Source organism: Geotrypetes seraphini, chromosome 18 (assembly GCF_902459505.1).
Source record: "Geotrypetes seraphini chromosome 18, aGeoSer1.1, whole genome shotgun sequence".
NCBI classification, from domain to species: domain Eukaryota; kingdom Metazoa; phylum Chordata; class Amphibia; order Gymnophiona; family Dermophiidae; genus Geotrypetes; species Geotrypetes seraphini.
This window is the reverse complement of record NC_047101.1, coordinates 18,853,176-18,869,853: the sequence shown is the minus strand read 5'-3', so window position 1 is coordinate 18,869,853 and position 16,678 is coordinate 18,853,176. Positions and strand designations below refer to the sequence as shown.

Here is a 16,678-nt window from a genome sequence, read left to right as displayed (position 1 = left end):
CAGGTCAGGCAGGGTGAAAAAAAAACACCCAGGTTTGCACAACATTCCTGGTTTTCCTCTTTGCTAGAAGAGGGCCAACTGGACTTTAGGCAGACCCTATCATTAATCTCCCGGAAAACACTTTTTTTTTTCTTTTTCTTTACAGGCAATGCTCGGTTTGGCTGCAGTAAAATTCTGTCGCTAAGACTGGAGGTTATTTAGCCCCAAAATTCATAACTGCATCTAAAACTGAATAGCACTGCAACATGTGCTATTTACCACAGGACCTGTTTTATGCACCGAGGCCTATTTCAATAATAATGTGTATTCATGTACTTTAATTCAGAGTTTGTACCTACGGTAATTGAAGTTACAAAAAGTAGCGGTGGGAGAAATAGGATTTGAATTCTGGCTTGTAGCCTCCTGCTTTAACACTAAGCAGTACCAGGCATCTTACCCTTAAATGCCAGACCACAGTGAAATGGAGTAAAATGCAAAGATGTACTTACAGGACTGTTTTTACCTAGCTGAATCCGGTAGCGTGTAATGAAGCTGGGCTTTTCGGTCAGGTCTATAATCATCAGGATGCCACTGAAGAACCAGAAGGTGAGGCTGGGGATCACAAAAGCACCTGGATCCCAGAGAACAAAGAGGCAGTTACTAGACACCTTCAAAACTCGCACATGCATCAGTGGGAGTGTGTGGTGCAGTGGTTAGAGTTACAGCCTCGGCACCCTGAGGTTGTGGGTTCAAATCCTGCACTGCTCCTTGTAACCCTGGGCAAGTCACTTAATCCCCATTGCCCCAGGTACATTAGACATAGTGGGAGCCCACCAGGACAGTGAGGGAAAAATGCTTGAGTACCTGAATAATTTGTAATCTGCACAGAATTGTAGGATATGCAGAATATAAATTATTAAAAACAAAACTGAAGCTACATGACAGGCTTCACAGCTAATCAGAGTGGGAAAGAGCCACCTTATAATCAAAGCATCACAAAGCTTTTGTGCAGCTAAAATATATTTGAATCTCCTTTGATTGGATCGGTTCATTTTATAATGCACAGTTCCATGTACCAACTCTTAACTCACAGAGAAAGAAAAGTGCCCAGTCACTGCTTCCATAATAATGATACAGCTTGCCCCACTGTGCCTGCCAGAAATCTCCAGATGCACCCCAGAATCTCTGCAGGTGCCTGTGGAAAAAATAAGAGCAGTTAAAGTTTGGATGCTCTATTTCCTTTCTCTAGATAAAAAGGTAAATACAATTTAAATTCTACTGTATACTATTTAAAACTATAAATGGAGACAGCCCAATCTACCTAAACGACCGCCTCATCCAAACCACCTCTACCAGGCATAGAAAAACACACACCCCATTCACTTACCCCCCAGTCAAAGAAGTAAAACGAAAAATCTATACGACGGCCTACTAACCACTCAAGCAGCAAAAATAGATAACCAAATCTCCAACCTATTGATAACAACTCCAGACTACAAGATGTTCAGAAAGGAAATAAAAACTATACTCTTCAAGAAATCCCTTAATAAAGCTTAATACCATGAATACCCCTTCTTACCATCCCCTCCCCTACCCCTGATCCTTCTTATCCCTCTCTTGGAAACGATCTCTGATCTAACTTTGTAACTCTTCTTCCATAACTCTTTTTGTAATCCGCTTTGAACTGAAAGGTAATGGCGGAATAGAAATCTGTAGTGTAATGTAATGTAATGTAAAGGCTGTTGACAGCTCTATGGGCCTAAGGCAGTATGTACTAACACAATTCATCATCTTTTATAAAACTGGGCATTTCCAGATTGAGATTAATTTTGCAGCATGTTCTGGAACACCCAAACTGAACAATGTCACAAATTGTTTCACACTTTGTCTCCTACATGCAAGAATGATTGTGAATGCCAAATACCATGAGCAGGAATGAAGTTAATCCCAAACCAGTTGAGAACCCCTATCAACATGCTCATTACTAGAGAAATCAGAGCTGACTCTAGTTAGGATGCTAAACTACCCCTTTCCGCCATGGATTGGGTATGCAGTACTATTTTATTAAGCTATATGTGTGACAAGCAAAAAAATAAGTCAAACACATGTCTACATATAAAACAAAACAATGCTTTTGCGCACTTATATACGAGGGCGGTTTGAAAAGCTCATTTTTAAAAAACCAAAAATATTTTTAAAAATTTGACAAAACCTATATTTTCTGACTGCATGGGAAAACTGGACTAAGGGGCTCTTAATTGAAACATAAATACGTCTAAAATCTTTCCCAAATTGGCACTTGGATGACCTAGAACAGCGTTTCCCAATACGTGGTACGGTACGCAATCGCTTCCTCCAGCGGTATGCCCCTCCACCGAAGCTGACCCAGAAGACTTCCCTCTGATGTCAGATGTCATGGAGTCCGGAGCCTATATAAGGCCCAGCACTGGCACTAGCTTAACTGACTTAGAGCCTTTGAGTCTATCCGTTCGTGAGGCCCTGTTGGTAGCCACCCTTCTGATGCAAATGTGTCAAAGTGGGTAGAGTCAACACGGCCTTCCCGAGCGTGTGGACGTGAAGGCTCTTCGTTGAAGTTAGTGCTGGTGCTGGGCCTTATGTGGAATCCAGATTCTGGGTCAGGCAGTGGTAGAGCATCAGGAGGAAAGTTAGAGGAGAAGAAACGCTGGACATGTTGGGGGGATGGTAGAAGAAGAGAGGGAGCAATGTTGGATTGGGGGATGTGGGGAAATGGAGAGAGTTGGTAAGACTGGATGGATGGGTGTGGAGAAATGCAGGACATGGATGAAGGAGTAGGGATATTCTTATGGGATGGGGAAGAAAGGGAAGAAAGAAGGAAATGCACATGGATGGAAGGAATGGGAACTGAAGAGAAAGGAAAGATATGCACATGGATGAAAAGAAAAAGAGAGGAAGGAGGTGCACATGGATAAAGTGGAATGGAAGGAAACAGAGAGAGGAGATGCACATGGCGAGAAGGGAAAAGGAAGAGGGGAAAGATGCATGAGGATGGAGGAAGGGAGGGAATAGAGAGGGAGAATTGTTGGGCATGAGTGTGTGAGTGAGGGAAAGAGATGGTGCACATGGGGAAATGAAGAAAGGAAAACTTGGGCATTGAGAGAGAAAGAGAGGAAGAATGAGGTAGAGATGCATGGGGAACAGAAAGATGAGAGAAAGAAATATTGAATATGGTCATGGAGAGGGGGAACAGTGAGGCAGATTGAAAGGGATGCAAGGGGGAGGAATGTTGGACTTAGTGGTGGAGGGAGAGATGTGGCATGTACTGGAGAAGGGTGACAGAAGAAGAAATGTGCATGGGGCTGATGGGCAGTGGTGAAAGATGCTGCACATAATCCAAGGGATGAGAGAAGGAGAAATGTTAGATGTGGCAGTAGAGGGGGTGGGAGAGATGCACCCTGGATTTCTCTCTCTCTCCTCACTCCCTTTACAGAAAGGGAGGAAATGAGAGAAAAATAGACAGTGAGAGAGAAAGGAAGACATGTTGCCAGTGGGGATGGAGGGACAAAGAGAGATGTTGGTTGGGGAAGGGAATGAGGTCCAGAGCAGAGGAAGCAGAAAGAGAAATATTGAATTCACAGTCAGAAGGACGTGCAACCAGAGACTAATAAAATCTGGCAACCCTACCCATAATGTCTGGTTATCCTTTGTGACATAACATCCAAAATGAAAAATAATGCTCACTATTTAGAAAAACCTGAAGGTGTATGTATAATTATATCACAGTCAAGCAAATAACATATCCGCACAAACAATTGAGATATTAATATAGTCCATCAGAGGTGAGATCCCTCAAAGCAAAGTCAGTGAGAGAATTATTATTGAATTATACTTTCATTGAAGAGAAATTGATAACATTTAAGAGTGAATAACGGACCGCTGACAAATCTGGTGATAATAATTCTCTCACTGACTTTGCTTTGAGGGATCTTACCTCTGATGGCTTACATTAATATCTCAATTGTTTGTGCAGATATGTTGTTTGCTGGACTGATTACCCTTTGTGATAGAACAGTGTACACAGAGCAGCCAAACCAATTGGTGGCCACTCTATGCCACTCTTCTACTACAAGGTTTCTTCCCAGGCAGTCTCAAGGGATTCTTACCAAGTGAGAGAGTTCCTGAAGGCAGCGAATATAAGCAACCCACTTCCCAGCACAAATGCCATCTTCTTCAGAAAATCCCACAGCTGGCTTTTCTGCGGAGCAGAGAACAGGCAGAGTCTGAATTACAATATTGTTGGCTAACCATCATGCCTCATGCTATTTGCTCTTTGATTTCCAAATAGATCAGTTCCATTACAAGCTGGATTTCATTTTCAGATCATGAGACTCTGGGCCAGATGCTCTAAAATCATTGTCAAAATCCTGTGGGTTGCTGTGGTGCCGGTAAATTATCAGATTTGAAAACGGCAATCGATGTTGAAACAATTTTGTATGTAAATGATTTTTGGGGAGGTTTGCCGTAATCCCATTCGAACAGTCGTCGGAGAAAGCAACCGATACATGCACAGAGCCAGCAGGAGAAGCCTCGAACAGCTGAGCGACAGGGGCAGTCCTGAAGCAGCCTCCTGCCACTCAGCTGTTCAGGGCAGGAAGAGTAGGGGTTTTCCCCCCCCTTTTTAATGGGCACAGATGTGTATGTGTGTGTGTAACAGAAACACAATGTGCCTATTAAAATAATTTTGAGCCAGCACCTGCCCCTCCCCCTCTAACTGAAAAAAAAAATCAGCAGAAGGGAAAGCCCACTCCCTCCTGCCTTGGCCACCCGGACCCCCCCCCCCCCAAAAAAAAAAAAACAACTTATGTGCCACCAATGGTTAGATAGTGACTGAAAATAACTACTCTGGGGATGTGGTTTGTAACCCATTCCTTGGGGATCTCCCACCAAGTTGGGATTTAGAATATCCACAACAAATATTAATGAGAGAGATTTGCATACAATGGAGGCAGTTCAAAAAAATATTTTTGAATTAGAAAACACTCATCGTTGTTACAGGATGCGCTACTTGTGTTCAAACATCATGATAAAGCTTTTAACTAGTTCTAAGTCATTAGTCCATATTCATGTGCTTATTATATAAATAGCATGTATTACATGTTTTCCAATGACCTTGGTGACTTTCTTTCTCTAATTGTACCTGTTTATGTCGCTCAGCAAGGGCCAGAGTTCCATCATATCCCATCTGAAAGAGGAAACATGCAACATGAATCAATACTTAAAAGACATCGTCAAGTCTGGTGCACAAAAGGAAAATGGGCATGTTGAAAAGATGGTTACCGTGATCCTAATGTAGAAAGCAACTTTCAATGCTATTTAGTTTGATGCTGAGGGACTTGTTTTGGGTAGGATTGGAAAATAGTGCACATACATTGATATATTTATCTCCATGTGCCTTATTTTCCAGATATTTTAAATGCAGAAAAGCAAGTGCAAAGGTCCAGGGATACTTTCTACCCATAGCAATTTTCCAAGAGAGATGCCTCTGTCACATAACTCCTCCCTTTCCTTTTTCACAACAGGCCCTCAGTCTTTCACCCCTTTTTTATCTGGAGTTCCTTTCTGTTTCTCTAACTTTAAATTGTACATGGCTTTGACCTCTTTGGAAATGCGTTATAGCAATTTTTGATAAGCAAATATTTAACTGGAAAAATTATTTCCACTGGATTTTCTCCTATTTTCTACGCAAATTGATGAGAGAAGCCAAAATAAGAGGATAATAAGGAAGTCAGGCCCCGCTACCAGAAGATGAGTAGGATGTAATAAATTGGTGCTGCAAGGGCCCCAACTTTGATGGTGCCAAAGAAGTGAACCCCTGCCCCCAGCACCAAAGTTATAGTGCCAAAGGGAACCCGATTCTTGATGGTAGCCATGGCTGCAGTAAAGAAGCGGCCTAACTCCTAACAGCATAACAGGTGGCATCTATATGGCAGTATAGTAGGGTTTTGATGGTTAGAGTGGGTTATGGGCCTGGGTTCTCCTCTCTATGGTTCACTAGCCCACCCCAAGGCTACTTAAGACACCTGTGTGCTTTCCCATACTGTATTGCTGCTCCAGAGACTGATGTACTATTTTATTCAGATCTTTGGGGGCTGGGAGGGGATCAATAACCACTGAAAAGAGTGAGGGAGTCATTACTTAATCCCTCCAGTGGTCATATAGTGAATTTGGGTACCTTTTTGGCACTTAAGACACTTTTAAAACAGGTCTAGCCTTGGATGTCTTAAGTTTCATCCTGGACATCTTGGGACATGTTTAATTATCACTGCAAGATGTCCCAGTGCTAAGACCCTCCAAAGCCCACCCATATCATGCCTCCAACATGCCCCATCAAAAATTTGGATGCACAGCAGCTAAGAAGCATAGCTAGAAGTCCAGAAAGTTGGCTTTGAAAATCAGTACTTGGACGTTTCAGCACTGTTCTGCTGAAGTTGCAATCTTCCCAACCTCGGATATCCAGTCTGTAATGCTAAATCAACAAATGCAGTGATAACCAAGATGCTACCCTGCAGATTTTGTCTGACACCATAGCTCCAGTCTCTAACAATGATGTTGCTTGTGCCCCTTGTCACAAACCCCCTTGCAGTACAGGGCTGACGTGTGACAAACACACTGATTCGGGCGCGTCCCCTTCAACTAGGGGTACCTTCAGGATTTTTAGGCGGCCCCAGACAACGGTCTAGGCCCCTCGAGATATAGGGTAAGTACAAGGTTTCACTATATCACCAAGCAAACGAGTTCTTTAGGAAAACAAAAGTGGTTTATTCTGACCTCCAGGTCAAAAGATATGCAACAGCAAAACAATATCACTTTGCAGGTCATTGAACAAAAATAGTAAATTGGCAAAAATCAAACTTACAGTACATTTTCAAGCAGACAAGAACTCAGTAGGCAAAAAATCGTCACAGCACACTCTGTTAGCAGTACAGCTTTTCTCTCAGCTCCTACGTGCAGGCACAAATCACACAGCTGAGACGGTTAATCTAATTAGCTCCCTGCAACGGGAGTCACAGTAACTTTCTTACAGTTCCAACTACACTTTAAACAGTGCAGTCTGCCTCTGGTTCATAAACTTGCCTTTGAATGCATTACTTGATTCAGACTTCAGGCAAGTATTATTCTCCAACTTCTCATGCTTATACAGCTCAATATATATCCCCTTCTTCAGGTTTAACTTAGGCAGCAGAGAGAGGGAAAAAAAACGATATGCAAAAGAAAACATAAAGCACAAACAGTTTCCCTGTTGCTGTATTCTTTCATTCAGAATTCCATACCTTCTACTTGGCCTTCTGCCCTAGGGCCAGCTATTTCTACTTCCATGCCTTCTACCTGGTCTGGCACTGGATAGTTTGAAGGGGTTAAGATTTCCTCCAAATCCTGCATGGGATAATCCAACACGTTTTCCTCTGCTGCCCTTTTCCACAGCTCCTCTCCTGCCTTGGGCTGTGGGAGTGACTCGCCCTCGTCACTCGCTCCTCCCCTACCTGTTTGTCTCTGCCTGCTTTTAAACAGATCAGAGCCAATCCCCTTCAGCCTGTAGCGGGGGATGGGTTTTGGCTCTACAGCAGTTTTCCTCTGCCTGGGTTTTTCAACTGCAGCAACTTTCCTTGTGGCTTCTTTAGCTGTTCTAAAGCCCGGAAGCTGCTGTTGCCAACCTGCCTGCCTCTGTTCCAGCTCACTATCACTTTGATTATAGGGGCAAGGGAGGTCAGCCTCAAGTTGAGCGCCAGAATCAATCTGGTCCATTCTTCTGCACTTAATCCTATCAGGGACTGGACTAGTGCTGGTGCTGGGTTTGTCACACCCTGTAGAGTGAACCTTCAAAGCTGCAAGAACCATCTTACACGTGCAGTGATGAAACATTTTTATTTGAAGAAGTGGACAGCCAAGCAGATCAAAGCTGAGCTGAATGATGTTCATGGGGACTCTGCATGGACTATTTCTGGATAAATGAGTATAAGTGCGCTCTGGATGCCCAGCTGAAGTCACCATGAAGGATATGATAGAAAAAAATCATTCATATTGTTATGGAAGACTGCCAAGTGAAAGTGAGTGAGATTGCTGAGACTGTAGGCATCTCAACTGAATGGCTAATATAGGTGAAAGTCATGAAGACCATGAGTAGAGTCCTTCAAGTGCTGGAGGTCCTTGACTGAGTGGTGAATTGAGCCAAAAGCAGTTTATCACCCTCCCATTCACTTAAGCTCTTCGGCATTTTCTTTGACACTGAAGTAGCAGCTACACAATATGTAAAGGCTGAGATATCCCCCATTAGGATAATCCAGTCTTTTTGCTTTAAGGTACTATTCGGTCTAGCCCCTAAATATATAACTGACCTTTTCTCTTTCTCAACCAACAGACATAAGAAAAGCTCACACATGAACTCTCCCCTCCAGTTAGAGGATGTAAACTTAAAAGACATCCTCAACATCTTTTCTCACATCAAGCAGCATTATGGGGTAAAGATCTGGAACAATTGCTTAAGCCTACTACTTATGGGGAATTTATGAAACGCCTAAAAACATATCTGTTCCTGAAGTATTTAGGCAACTGACCCGTACAATCTTAATCCACAATAACTGATCCCTAGAGCTGTTAATCTCTAGCTTTTAACTTTGTTAATTCCCATTAATTTGTAACATCTTTTAATTATTGTAAACCGCATGGAACTTCACGATCCTGCGGTATATAAACTGTTATTATTATTATTATCGTCTCCTTTCTATGTCATTCTCAGCTAGTCGGCTAACTATACAACTACATACGTAATTTTGTATTTAAGTTTGTAACCCACCCTGGGTAAGGACGGGATATAAATAAATAAACCAAACCAAACTAAAATAATCCATTGCTGTGGACGTTTAACTTGGTGAGAACTATTCTGGTGTCTTTTCTTAGTCAATTCACAAAGTGTTATTGAGCCATGCAATCAATACTGGCTTTATACCCATGGCAACCTGGCAGCTAGAAAGTTGAGGCACTTAGGAAATTGTGTATTAGGAAAGAACTGCCCTATCCTCCCTCCTTATGCTGTCTGCTTGTGGTATTTACTTCAGAAATCTACGACACAATAAGCCCCACTTAAGAATATTCAAGTAAAATGTTTGCTATTGGGAATCAGATGATTTTTTAAAATTAACTTCATATATTACATTACATTAGTGACTTCTATCCAGCCTTAACCTTGCAGTTCTAGGCAGATTACAAAATAGGTCAAATGGACATTTCCAAGAGTGTTCGTAAGTAGAAGCCTCTGTTGCTAATGCTTCCCTTACTGAGATGGTCAGTTTTTTTTGGAGGTGGGGAGGGAGATCCAGGGCTCTGAGCTTCCATATATATATTTTTTTCATGCATAATGTTGTTTCCCTAGGATTGCATACTTGAAAATAAAATTTAAAAAATTCCAAAATTGCTCTGGGTCATGAGAAAAAAAAACGGAATTTATATGGTTATTCTAAAAGGTCAAATGTTGGTTAAGAATTATTGTGAAGTAAGACAGGCTTTGGCCTACACCAGTGGTTCTTAAACCTGTCCCGGGGGACCTCCAGCCAGTCGGGTTTTCAAGGTATCCCTAATGAATACGCATGAGGCAGATTTGCATGCCTGTCACTTCTATTATATGCAAATCTGCCTCATGCGTATTCATTAGGGATATCTTGAAAACCCGACTGGCCGGGGGTCCCCCCCAGGACAGGTGTAAGAGCCACTAGCCTACACCTTTGCTCGTCAATCTTTTTTGTGGCCAAATAAAATTGTGTGACAGTAATGATGCACGTATGGAGAACCCGCCCAAGTCATGACCCCAAATACAAGTTTTGTAACCCCACTTGGGGTTCTGACCCATAGTTTGGGAAACTTTGGCCCATACCATAACCTGGAAACTTTTTTGTTATCGTTCTTTTTGCCGTTTGTCTTTTGAAGCTTTCAGAACAGAAGAGACCGTAATTGTGGCTGCATAATGCGCTGTTTTTCAGTGCATGGAACTTTGGAAGAGCTACTCTGAAGGGTGCAGGGACCCTGTTTTTTGATGTAAAGATTTATTGGGGTTTCCCTGAAGCAGAAAACGAAACAGGGTCCATGTCAGGACCTCGCAAATGTGATACATTTAAAATAAGTTGTACTTTTTGAGTTTATTTTGATGGTTATGACTACTATCAGATCGACAAACTTAAAAGTGACAAATCCCCTGGACCGGATGGAATTCACCCGAGAGTCTTAAAGGAATTGAAGGTTGAAATCGGAGAGTTATTGCAAAAACTTGCAAACCTGACAATCAGAACTGGACAGATACCGGACGACTGGAGGATAGCGAACGTCACCCCAATTTTCAAAAAAGGATCAAGAGGGGAACCGGGCAACTATAGACCTGTGAGTCTTACGTCTGTCCCCGGCAAGATGGTTGAAGCACTGATCAGGAAAGCATGGTCCGGTACTTGGACGCACACGACTTGATGAAACCCAGTCAACACGGATTCAGGAAAGGGAAATCATGTTTGACGAATTTACTCCAATTTTTTGAGACCGTGAACGAGCAAATTGATAGTGGGAAGCCGGTGGACATAATATACTTGGACTTCCAGAAAGCGTTCGACAAAGTTCCACATGAAAGACTTCTCAGGAAACTACAAAGCCATGGCATAGAGGGGGATATACAAAGATGGATAGGCAAATGGCTGGAAAACCGAAAGCAGAGAGTGGGCATAAATGGGAAGTTCTCCGACTGGGAGAAAGTGACTAGTGGTGTACCCCAGGGCTCGGTACTTGGGCCGATCCTTTTTAATATTTATATCAATGATCTGGAGGAAGGAACATCCAGTGAGATCATCAAGTTTGCAGACGATACAAAACTATGCCGGGCGATCAGATCGCATGAGGATAGAGAGAAACTCCAGAGCGACTTGTGTCGGTTAGAAACATGGGCGGAGAAATGGCAGATGAAGTTCAATGTGGAGAAATGCAAGGTAATGCATTTAGGAAATAAGAATAAGGAATACGAGTATACAATGTCAGGTGCAACTCTGGGGAAGAGTGAACAAGAAAAGGACCTGGGTGTACTGATAGATAGGACCCTGAAGCCGTCGGCACAATGCGCGGCAGCGGCAAAGAAGGCAAATAGAATGTTGGGCATGATAAAGAAAGGAATCTCGAGTAGATCGGAGAAAGTTATAATGCCGCTTTATAGGGCAATGGTCAGACCGCACTTGGAATACTGCGTCCAACATTGGTCTCCTTACCTAAAGAAGGATATAAAACTGCTGGAGAGGGTGCAGAGACGAGCAACAAAACTGGTGAAGGGTATGGAGAAACTGGAATACGAGGATAGACTTAACACTAGGATTATTCTCCCTTGAGAAAAGGAGACTGCGTGGGGATATGATCGAGACCTTCAAAATACTGAAAGGAATCGACAAAATAGAGCAGAGAAGATTATTTACGTTGTCCAATTTGACACGGACTAGAGGACATGTAATGAAGCTAAGGGGGGACAGGTTCAGGACTAATGTCAGGAAGTTCTGCTTCACTCAGAGAGTGGTTGACACCTGGAATGCCCTCCCAGAGGAGATTATTGCGGAATCGACCATCCTAGGCTTCAAGAGCAAACTAGATGCATATCTCCTTAAGAGAGGCATGTAAGGATATGGTGGACTATAAATTACGCCAGGTGTACACCTGGCAGGGCCTCCGCGTGTGCGGATCGCCGGACTTGATGGACCGAAGGTCTGATCCGGAGATGGCATTTCTTATGTTCTTATGTTCTAACTAAAATTTGAAATATGCAATGATGAGTCAGTGAGGCTTTAAATGTGAGATAAATATCTCACAGTCTCTGAGCATATTTTAACACACTGATACAATAGTTTATGTTCGTAGTTATAACAGTTTTAATGCTGGTTTACATTCTTACACAACAAGAGTACTGATATACACTTCTCCCTCTGTATTCGCGGTTTCAGCAATTGCGGTTTCGATTATTCGCGGTTTTTAGCTTACTGGCTCCTGCCCCCCAAATTACATCAGCTTGCATGGAGAAATCGCTGATTCCCAGCACTTTCTTCACCGCGTTTTGCCTCTCCTTCAGGAACAGACCAGGTCTCCCACCATGTTATTCGCGGTTTCACCATATTCACGATGGTTTTTAATAGAAAATAACAAACAACATATGAAAAAGTTATTCACAGTTTTTCTGTATTTACGGTTCTTTTAATCCCCTATCACAGCGAATACGGAGGGAGAAGTGTATTAGATATACATCCACTTGCCCTGTTATTGCTAAAATTTACTTTTTCCCTTCGGTTTTATGACTTAGTCAGTAAAAGACTGGTAAAAGTACCAAACTTTCATAGTTTTCTGATCTGCTTCCAAGCTTTATTTCTCTGATTAGCATTGCTCAACATAATTTCAGTAATACTCAGGAGACCCCCAGATGCAAAATCCTGGTCCTGACCAAACAAACACCTTGCTGCTTGATCTACTCTGGAATTCCTTGAAATAAAAGAACAGAGATGGAAATAGCAAAGGCACTAAAAGCAAAACTTAACCTCTGAATTATCAAGATTTGTACTCCTGAGAAGGAAACCTTCTTCTGGACTTTTGCATAAAATGTTTCACATGGGGCAACAAAACCAACCAGTGTTTGCAACTGACATGCTATACTATCTATAATAATAAAATGATAAGCGCGCATGCGCACTCTTACCGCGTACTTCCCTGATCTGTCAGGCTGTGGCAGATAAGAGTGCGCATGTGCGCTTACTACGCATCTTACACTTCAAAGACTCCCATAGACGACTTTGAACTTCTCCTCGGCCAGCTCTCGCTGCAGACTTCGCAGGCTGCCCTTGCATCGCTCCAGCTCCACTTCCATGTCCCGCACGGAGAGCAGTTGCATCGCAGGAGCCTCCTCGCCCGGGAACTCCGCTCACCAGTGCTGGGCCAACTCCTCCAAGTCCCACAAGCCGCTCTGCGCTGGGCAACGGCAGATAGGGATCCTTCTGCCTGCACCGGCTGCTCTGATACCCGCCGAAAACTTTTCTCTCTCTCTTTTAGCTATTCGGCGCTGGTGCTTCCGCAGTCGAGCACACTGTCGATGCCTGCATGCCGCCGCGGCTTGAAGCGCCTGCATGATGCCGCAGCTTGAGGTGCCTGCAGGCCGTGGCGGCTTAAGGTGGATGTCGGTGGAGGGCAGACAAAAAAGAATGGAGGTAAGGGTTGCTGCTGGACAGGGGAAGAGGTGTTGGTAGACAGTGAGGGGCAGAAAAAGGAAGGGAGGCCTACTGCTGGACAGGGGAAGCAGGAAAGAGGTGCTGCTGGCCAGGGGGGAGGTAAAACAAAGGGAGAAGGGCTGCTGCTGGATAAGTGGAGCAGTGAAGGGGTGGTGGTGGACACAGGGGAGGTAAAAGGAAGGGAGAATGGACAGGGGGAGCAGGCAAGGGGTGGTGGTGGACAGCCGAGGAAAAAGAAAGAAAGAAAGACAGGCTAAGGAGAGAGAGAGAAAGAAATAAAGACAGACACACACACATATTCTAGCACCTGTTAATGTAACGGGCTATAAGATTAGTAGTCTCTCATATATTCCTTTGCAGATTCGATATGGATTACAAACCCCTGCCCCAATAATCATCAGCCCAGGAGAAATATAATGAAAATAGCATTTAAACCAAATAAAATACAATTAAAATTACATCCTCAAATAAATAAATTTTTTGGGCCTTACAAAATAGATAATAAAAGTCTATTTTCTTTAACTGTCGAGGAAGACTATATTCCATACTTTAGCTCAAGCGTCCTGTGGTAACTTTTGAATCTGAGGGCGCAAACCACAAGCTCCAAAAATATTTTTTCTTTTAAACCAGCTGAAAAGGTATACTTGTGATTTGCGATTATGTTAACATTCACAGAGGTATGCAAATCATTCCCTTTAGTTCACTACAATCTTCACACAGCTTTGTAGAAATAAAGGGAATGGTTTCCAAAAATATTTTTAGCATGGAAGGGGGGGGTGTATGGAGTGGAGAGTGGGTGTTTCTACGCTAATCAGTGCACTTACATTGCCGGACGCTGATTAGCGCATGAGCCCTTACCATCTACAAAATAAGTCGCAGTAAATACTCACCTTTCAGTTTAACCCACTGTTTAACTATGTCAAGGAAAACAAGCTGAATTTCTGATCTTTTTTCTTGTACTTTCTATAAAACAAAACATAAATAATTAAAAAAAAAACCTGAAACTAGATCCAGCTTGGGTTATCTTTCTTGTGAAATGCCCCTTGCACATAATTAATATGAGCATTAATATTCTGCGGCACTGTTCATTATTTTCCCCTTGCATTGCATGCCAATTTGTTTTATAGCTTCAGATAATGGTGTACACAAGGCTGTGTAAAATTTATCTTTTACATTCCTCTGCCTGTCCAAGGACTTTCACTTAGTTAAGTTAAGAGATTTGTTTTCTGGAGTTCAGACCAAGAGACAAGATAAAGTATAAAATTTCAGCAGAGTAGCACAAAATTAGTAGAAACATGATGGCAGATAAAGGCCAAATGGCCCATTCAGTCTGCCCATCTGAGCATCTACTAACTCCTCTCCCTGTGAGATCCCTGTGAGATAATTTCAGGTTCAAAAAAATTTGACCACGTCACACCTCTACTTCAAAAAGCTCACTGGCTGCCAATATCATACAGGATTACATACAAAATAGCTCTTTTAGTCTTCAAGACAACAAAAACAAATACTCCTGCATTCATAGATAGGCTTCTGATTCCATATAGTTCGCCTAGAGTTCTTAGATCATCCTCTCAGTCTACTCTAAATGTTCCCTCTTTAAAAATTATCGGAACACGCCGTGCTTCTATCTTTTCGGTTACTGCCCCAACGATTTGGAACTCTCTTCCTTTATACTTAAGACTTGAACAGGATTTGCAAAAATTTAAGAAAAATTTAAAGTGCCTTCTTTTTAAAGAAGCCTTTAACTGAAAGTTTACTTTCCCGGTAAAATCTTATTGTTTCCAACCCCCCTTAACTTCAGACTACCAAAATCCCTCCCTATTGACCTTTCTTCTGTCCCTAATTCTTTTCCTCATACCCCTAATGTACTTCCCTTTTATGTACTTTTTCTTTAAAAATTGTATTTCTTCCCCTCTTTCCTACTGTTTCTAGTGGTTTTTAAAGTTGTTACCCTTGTATGTTTGGTTAATATACTATGTATAAGTGATTTCTCGAAATCCTATTTTATCTTTTGTAAAACGCTTTGTAATTTGGAAAAGCGTTAAATCAAATAATATAAATAAACTTGAAACTTGATCCCAGGTGCCTGTCTCACACTATCTTGAATTCGAACAAAGTCTTTGTATCCACCACCTCTGGAGACTATTCCACTCATCTACCACTCTTTCTGTAAAAAACGTATTTCCTTAGATTACTCCTGAGCCTATCGTCTCTCAACTTCATCCTATTCCCTCTCCTTCCATTTCATTTTAAAAAAAGACGTACAGTACCTCTTGTACATTAATTATTCCTGGTGGAAATCTGCATGACTGCACAATGTAGAATTTTCACAGAAGTGCAAAGTGCACAGAATTCCCTTTTCCCATGCATAGTCTTGCATGCATTGTCAGCTTCTTCAGTTTGTGGAATTGACAGCGATTCAGGACTTGCGAGAACTGGTGGCATCCATACAGGGAGCAGCGCAGGGCCGGGTGGGAGCTTGAAAATCTCACTCCTGAATGCCAGCCGCTTGTTGCTGGCCGTGAGATCTGAGGGAGGGGCTCAGTGCAGGGCAGGAGCGCGGAAAGCTCGTTCCTGCCCATATATCGCTGGATCACCAGGGATGCAAAAAAAGGTACGCAGAGGGAGGGGAGTGTAAAAATTTGTTACAATCGACCGGGACAGGAGGGATCCCTCCTGACCTACCACCAGAGGGGGAAGAGAGGACAGGGTACAGAGCCTGGTAGGGAGTGAGGGGGGCTGCGTTCAGATCCTGGCAGGGAGTGAGGGAGGCTGGCTGCATAGCCCGGTAGGGCAGGGAGGGAAGGGGCTGAGTGCAGAGCCTGGTAGGGAAGGGGGATGGGTTCAGAGCCTGGTAGGGAAGGGGGCTTGGTTCAGAGTCTGGGAAGGAAGGGGGCTAGGTTCAGAGACTGGCAGGGCAGGAAGGGGGCTGGGTGCAGAGCCTGGCAGGGAAGGGGGCTGGATTCAGAGCCTGGCAGGGTTCAAAGCCTGCATGGCAGGAAGGGGGCTGGGTGCAGAACCTGGCAGGGAGGGGGGCTGAGTGCAGAACCTGGCAGGGGAGGGCGTGAGGGAGGGGACACTGGTTGCAGATCCTGGCAGGGCATGACACTTGAATATTAAGCCTCTGTCTTATGTTCGAGTCAACCATTTTTCCTCCTTTTAGGGGGGAAAAATGGGGGTCTTGACTTATATTTGAGTATATACAGCAATTATTTCATAATTCTTACCAATGAACAACACCACTAAAGTCCAGTACAGCTACAAAAATAAATATTATCAGCAGAGTTCAAGGTATTTCAAGATTGCATTAGATTAACTGGCTAAAGCCAAGCCACATTTAAATATTACACAATAAAAGGTAATTTTAGGTTTACAAGTAACTAAAATATCTACAAATAAATAACTTTTTATGAAAACCAAACCAGAGTAAATAAGCCTAA

General features: G+C 42.9%; 1 protein-coding gene across 4 annotated transcripts in view; it reads right to left on the bottom strand.

Moving 5' to 3' along the window:
• FAXDC2 (fatty acid hydroxylase domain containing 2) overlaps nt 1-16,678 on the bottom strand; it is a 42,440-nt gene that overhangs the window by 24,443 nt on the left and 1,319 nt on the right. Inside the window, exons 1-6 of one of the 4 annotated variants that reach the window (XM_033927292.1) lie at nt 15,509-15,842; nt 14,129-14,201; nt 5,156-5,200; nt 4,122-4,213; nt 1,071-1,174; nt 489-610 (exon numbers count right to left, since the gene is read on the bottom strand). In XM_033927292.1, the coding sequence (XP_033783183.1) occupies nt 489-610; nt 1,071-1,174; nt 4,122-4,213; nt 5,156-5,200 (363 nt within the window). In that variant the 5' untranslated portion in view covers nt 14,129-14,201; nt 15,509-15,842. Of the gene's footprint in view, nt 1-488; nt 611-1,070; nt 1,175-4,121; nt 4,214-5,155; nt 5,201-7,289; nt 7,373-12,781; nt 12,923-14,128; nt 14,202-15,508; nt 15,843-16,678 lie in introns of those variants that run through there. The other 3 variants (XM_033927291.1, XM_033927294.1, XM_033927293.1) reach the window with 3 other exon arrangements.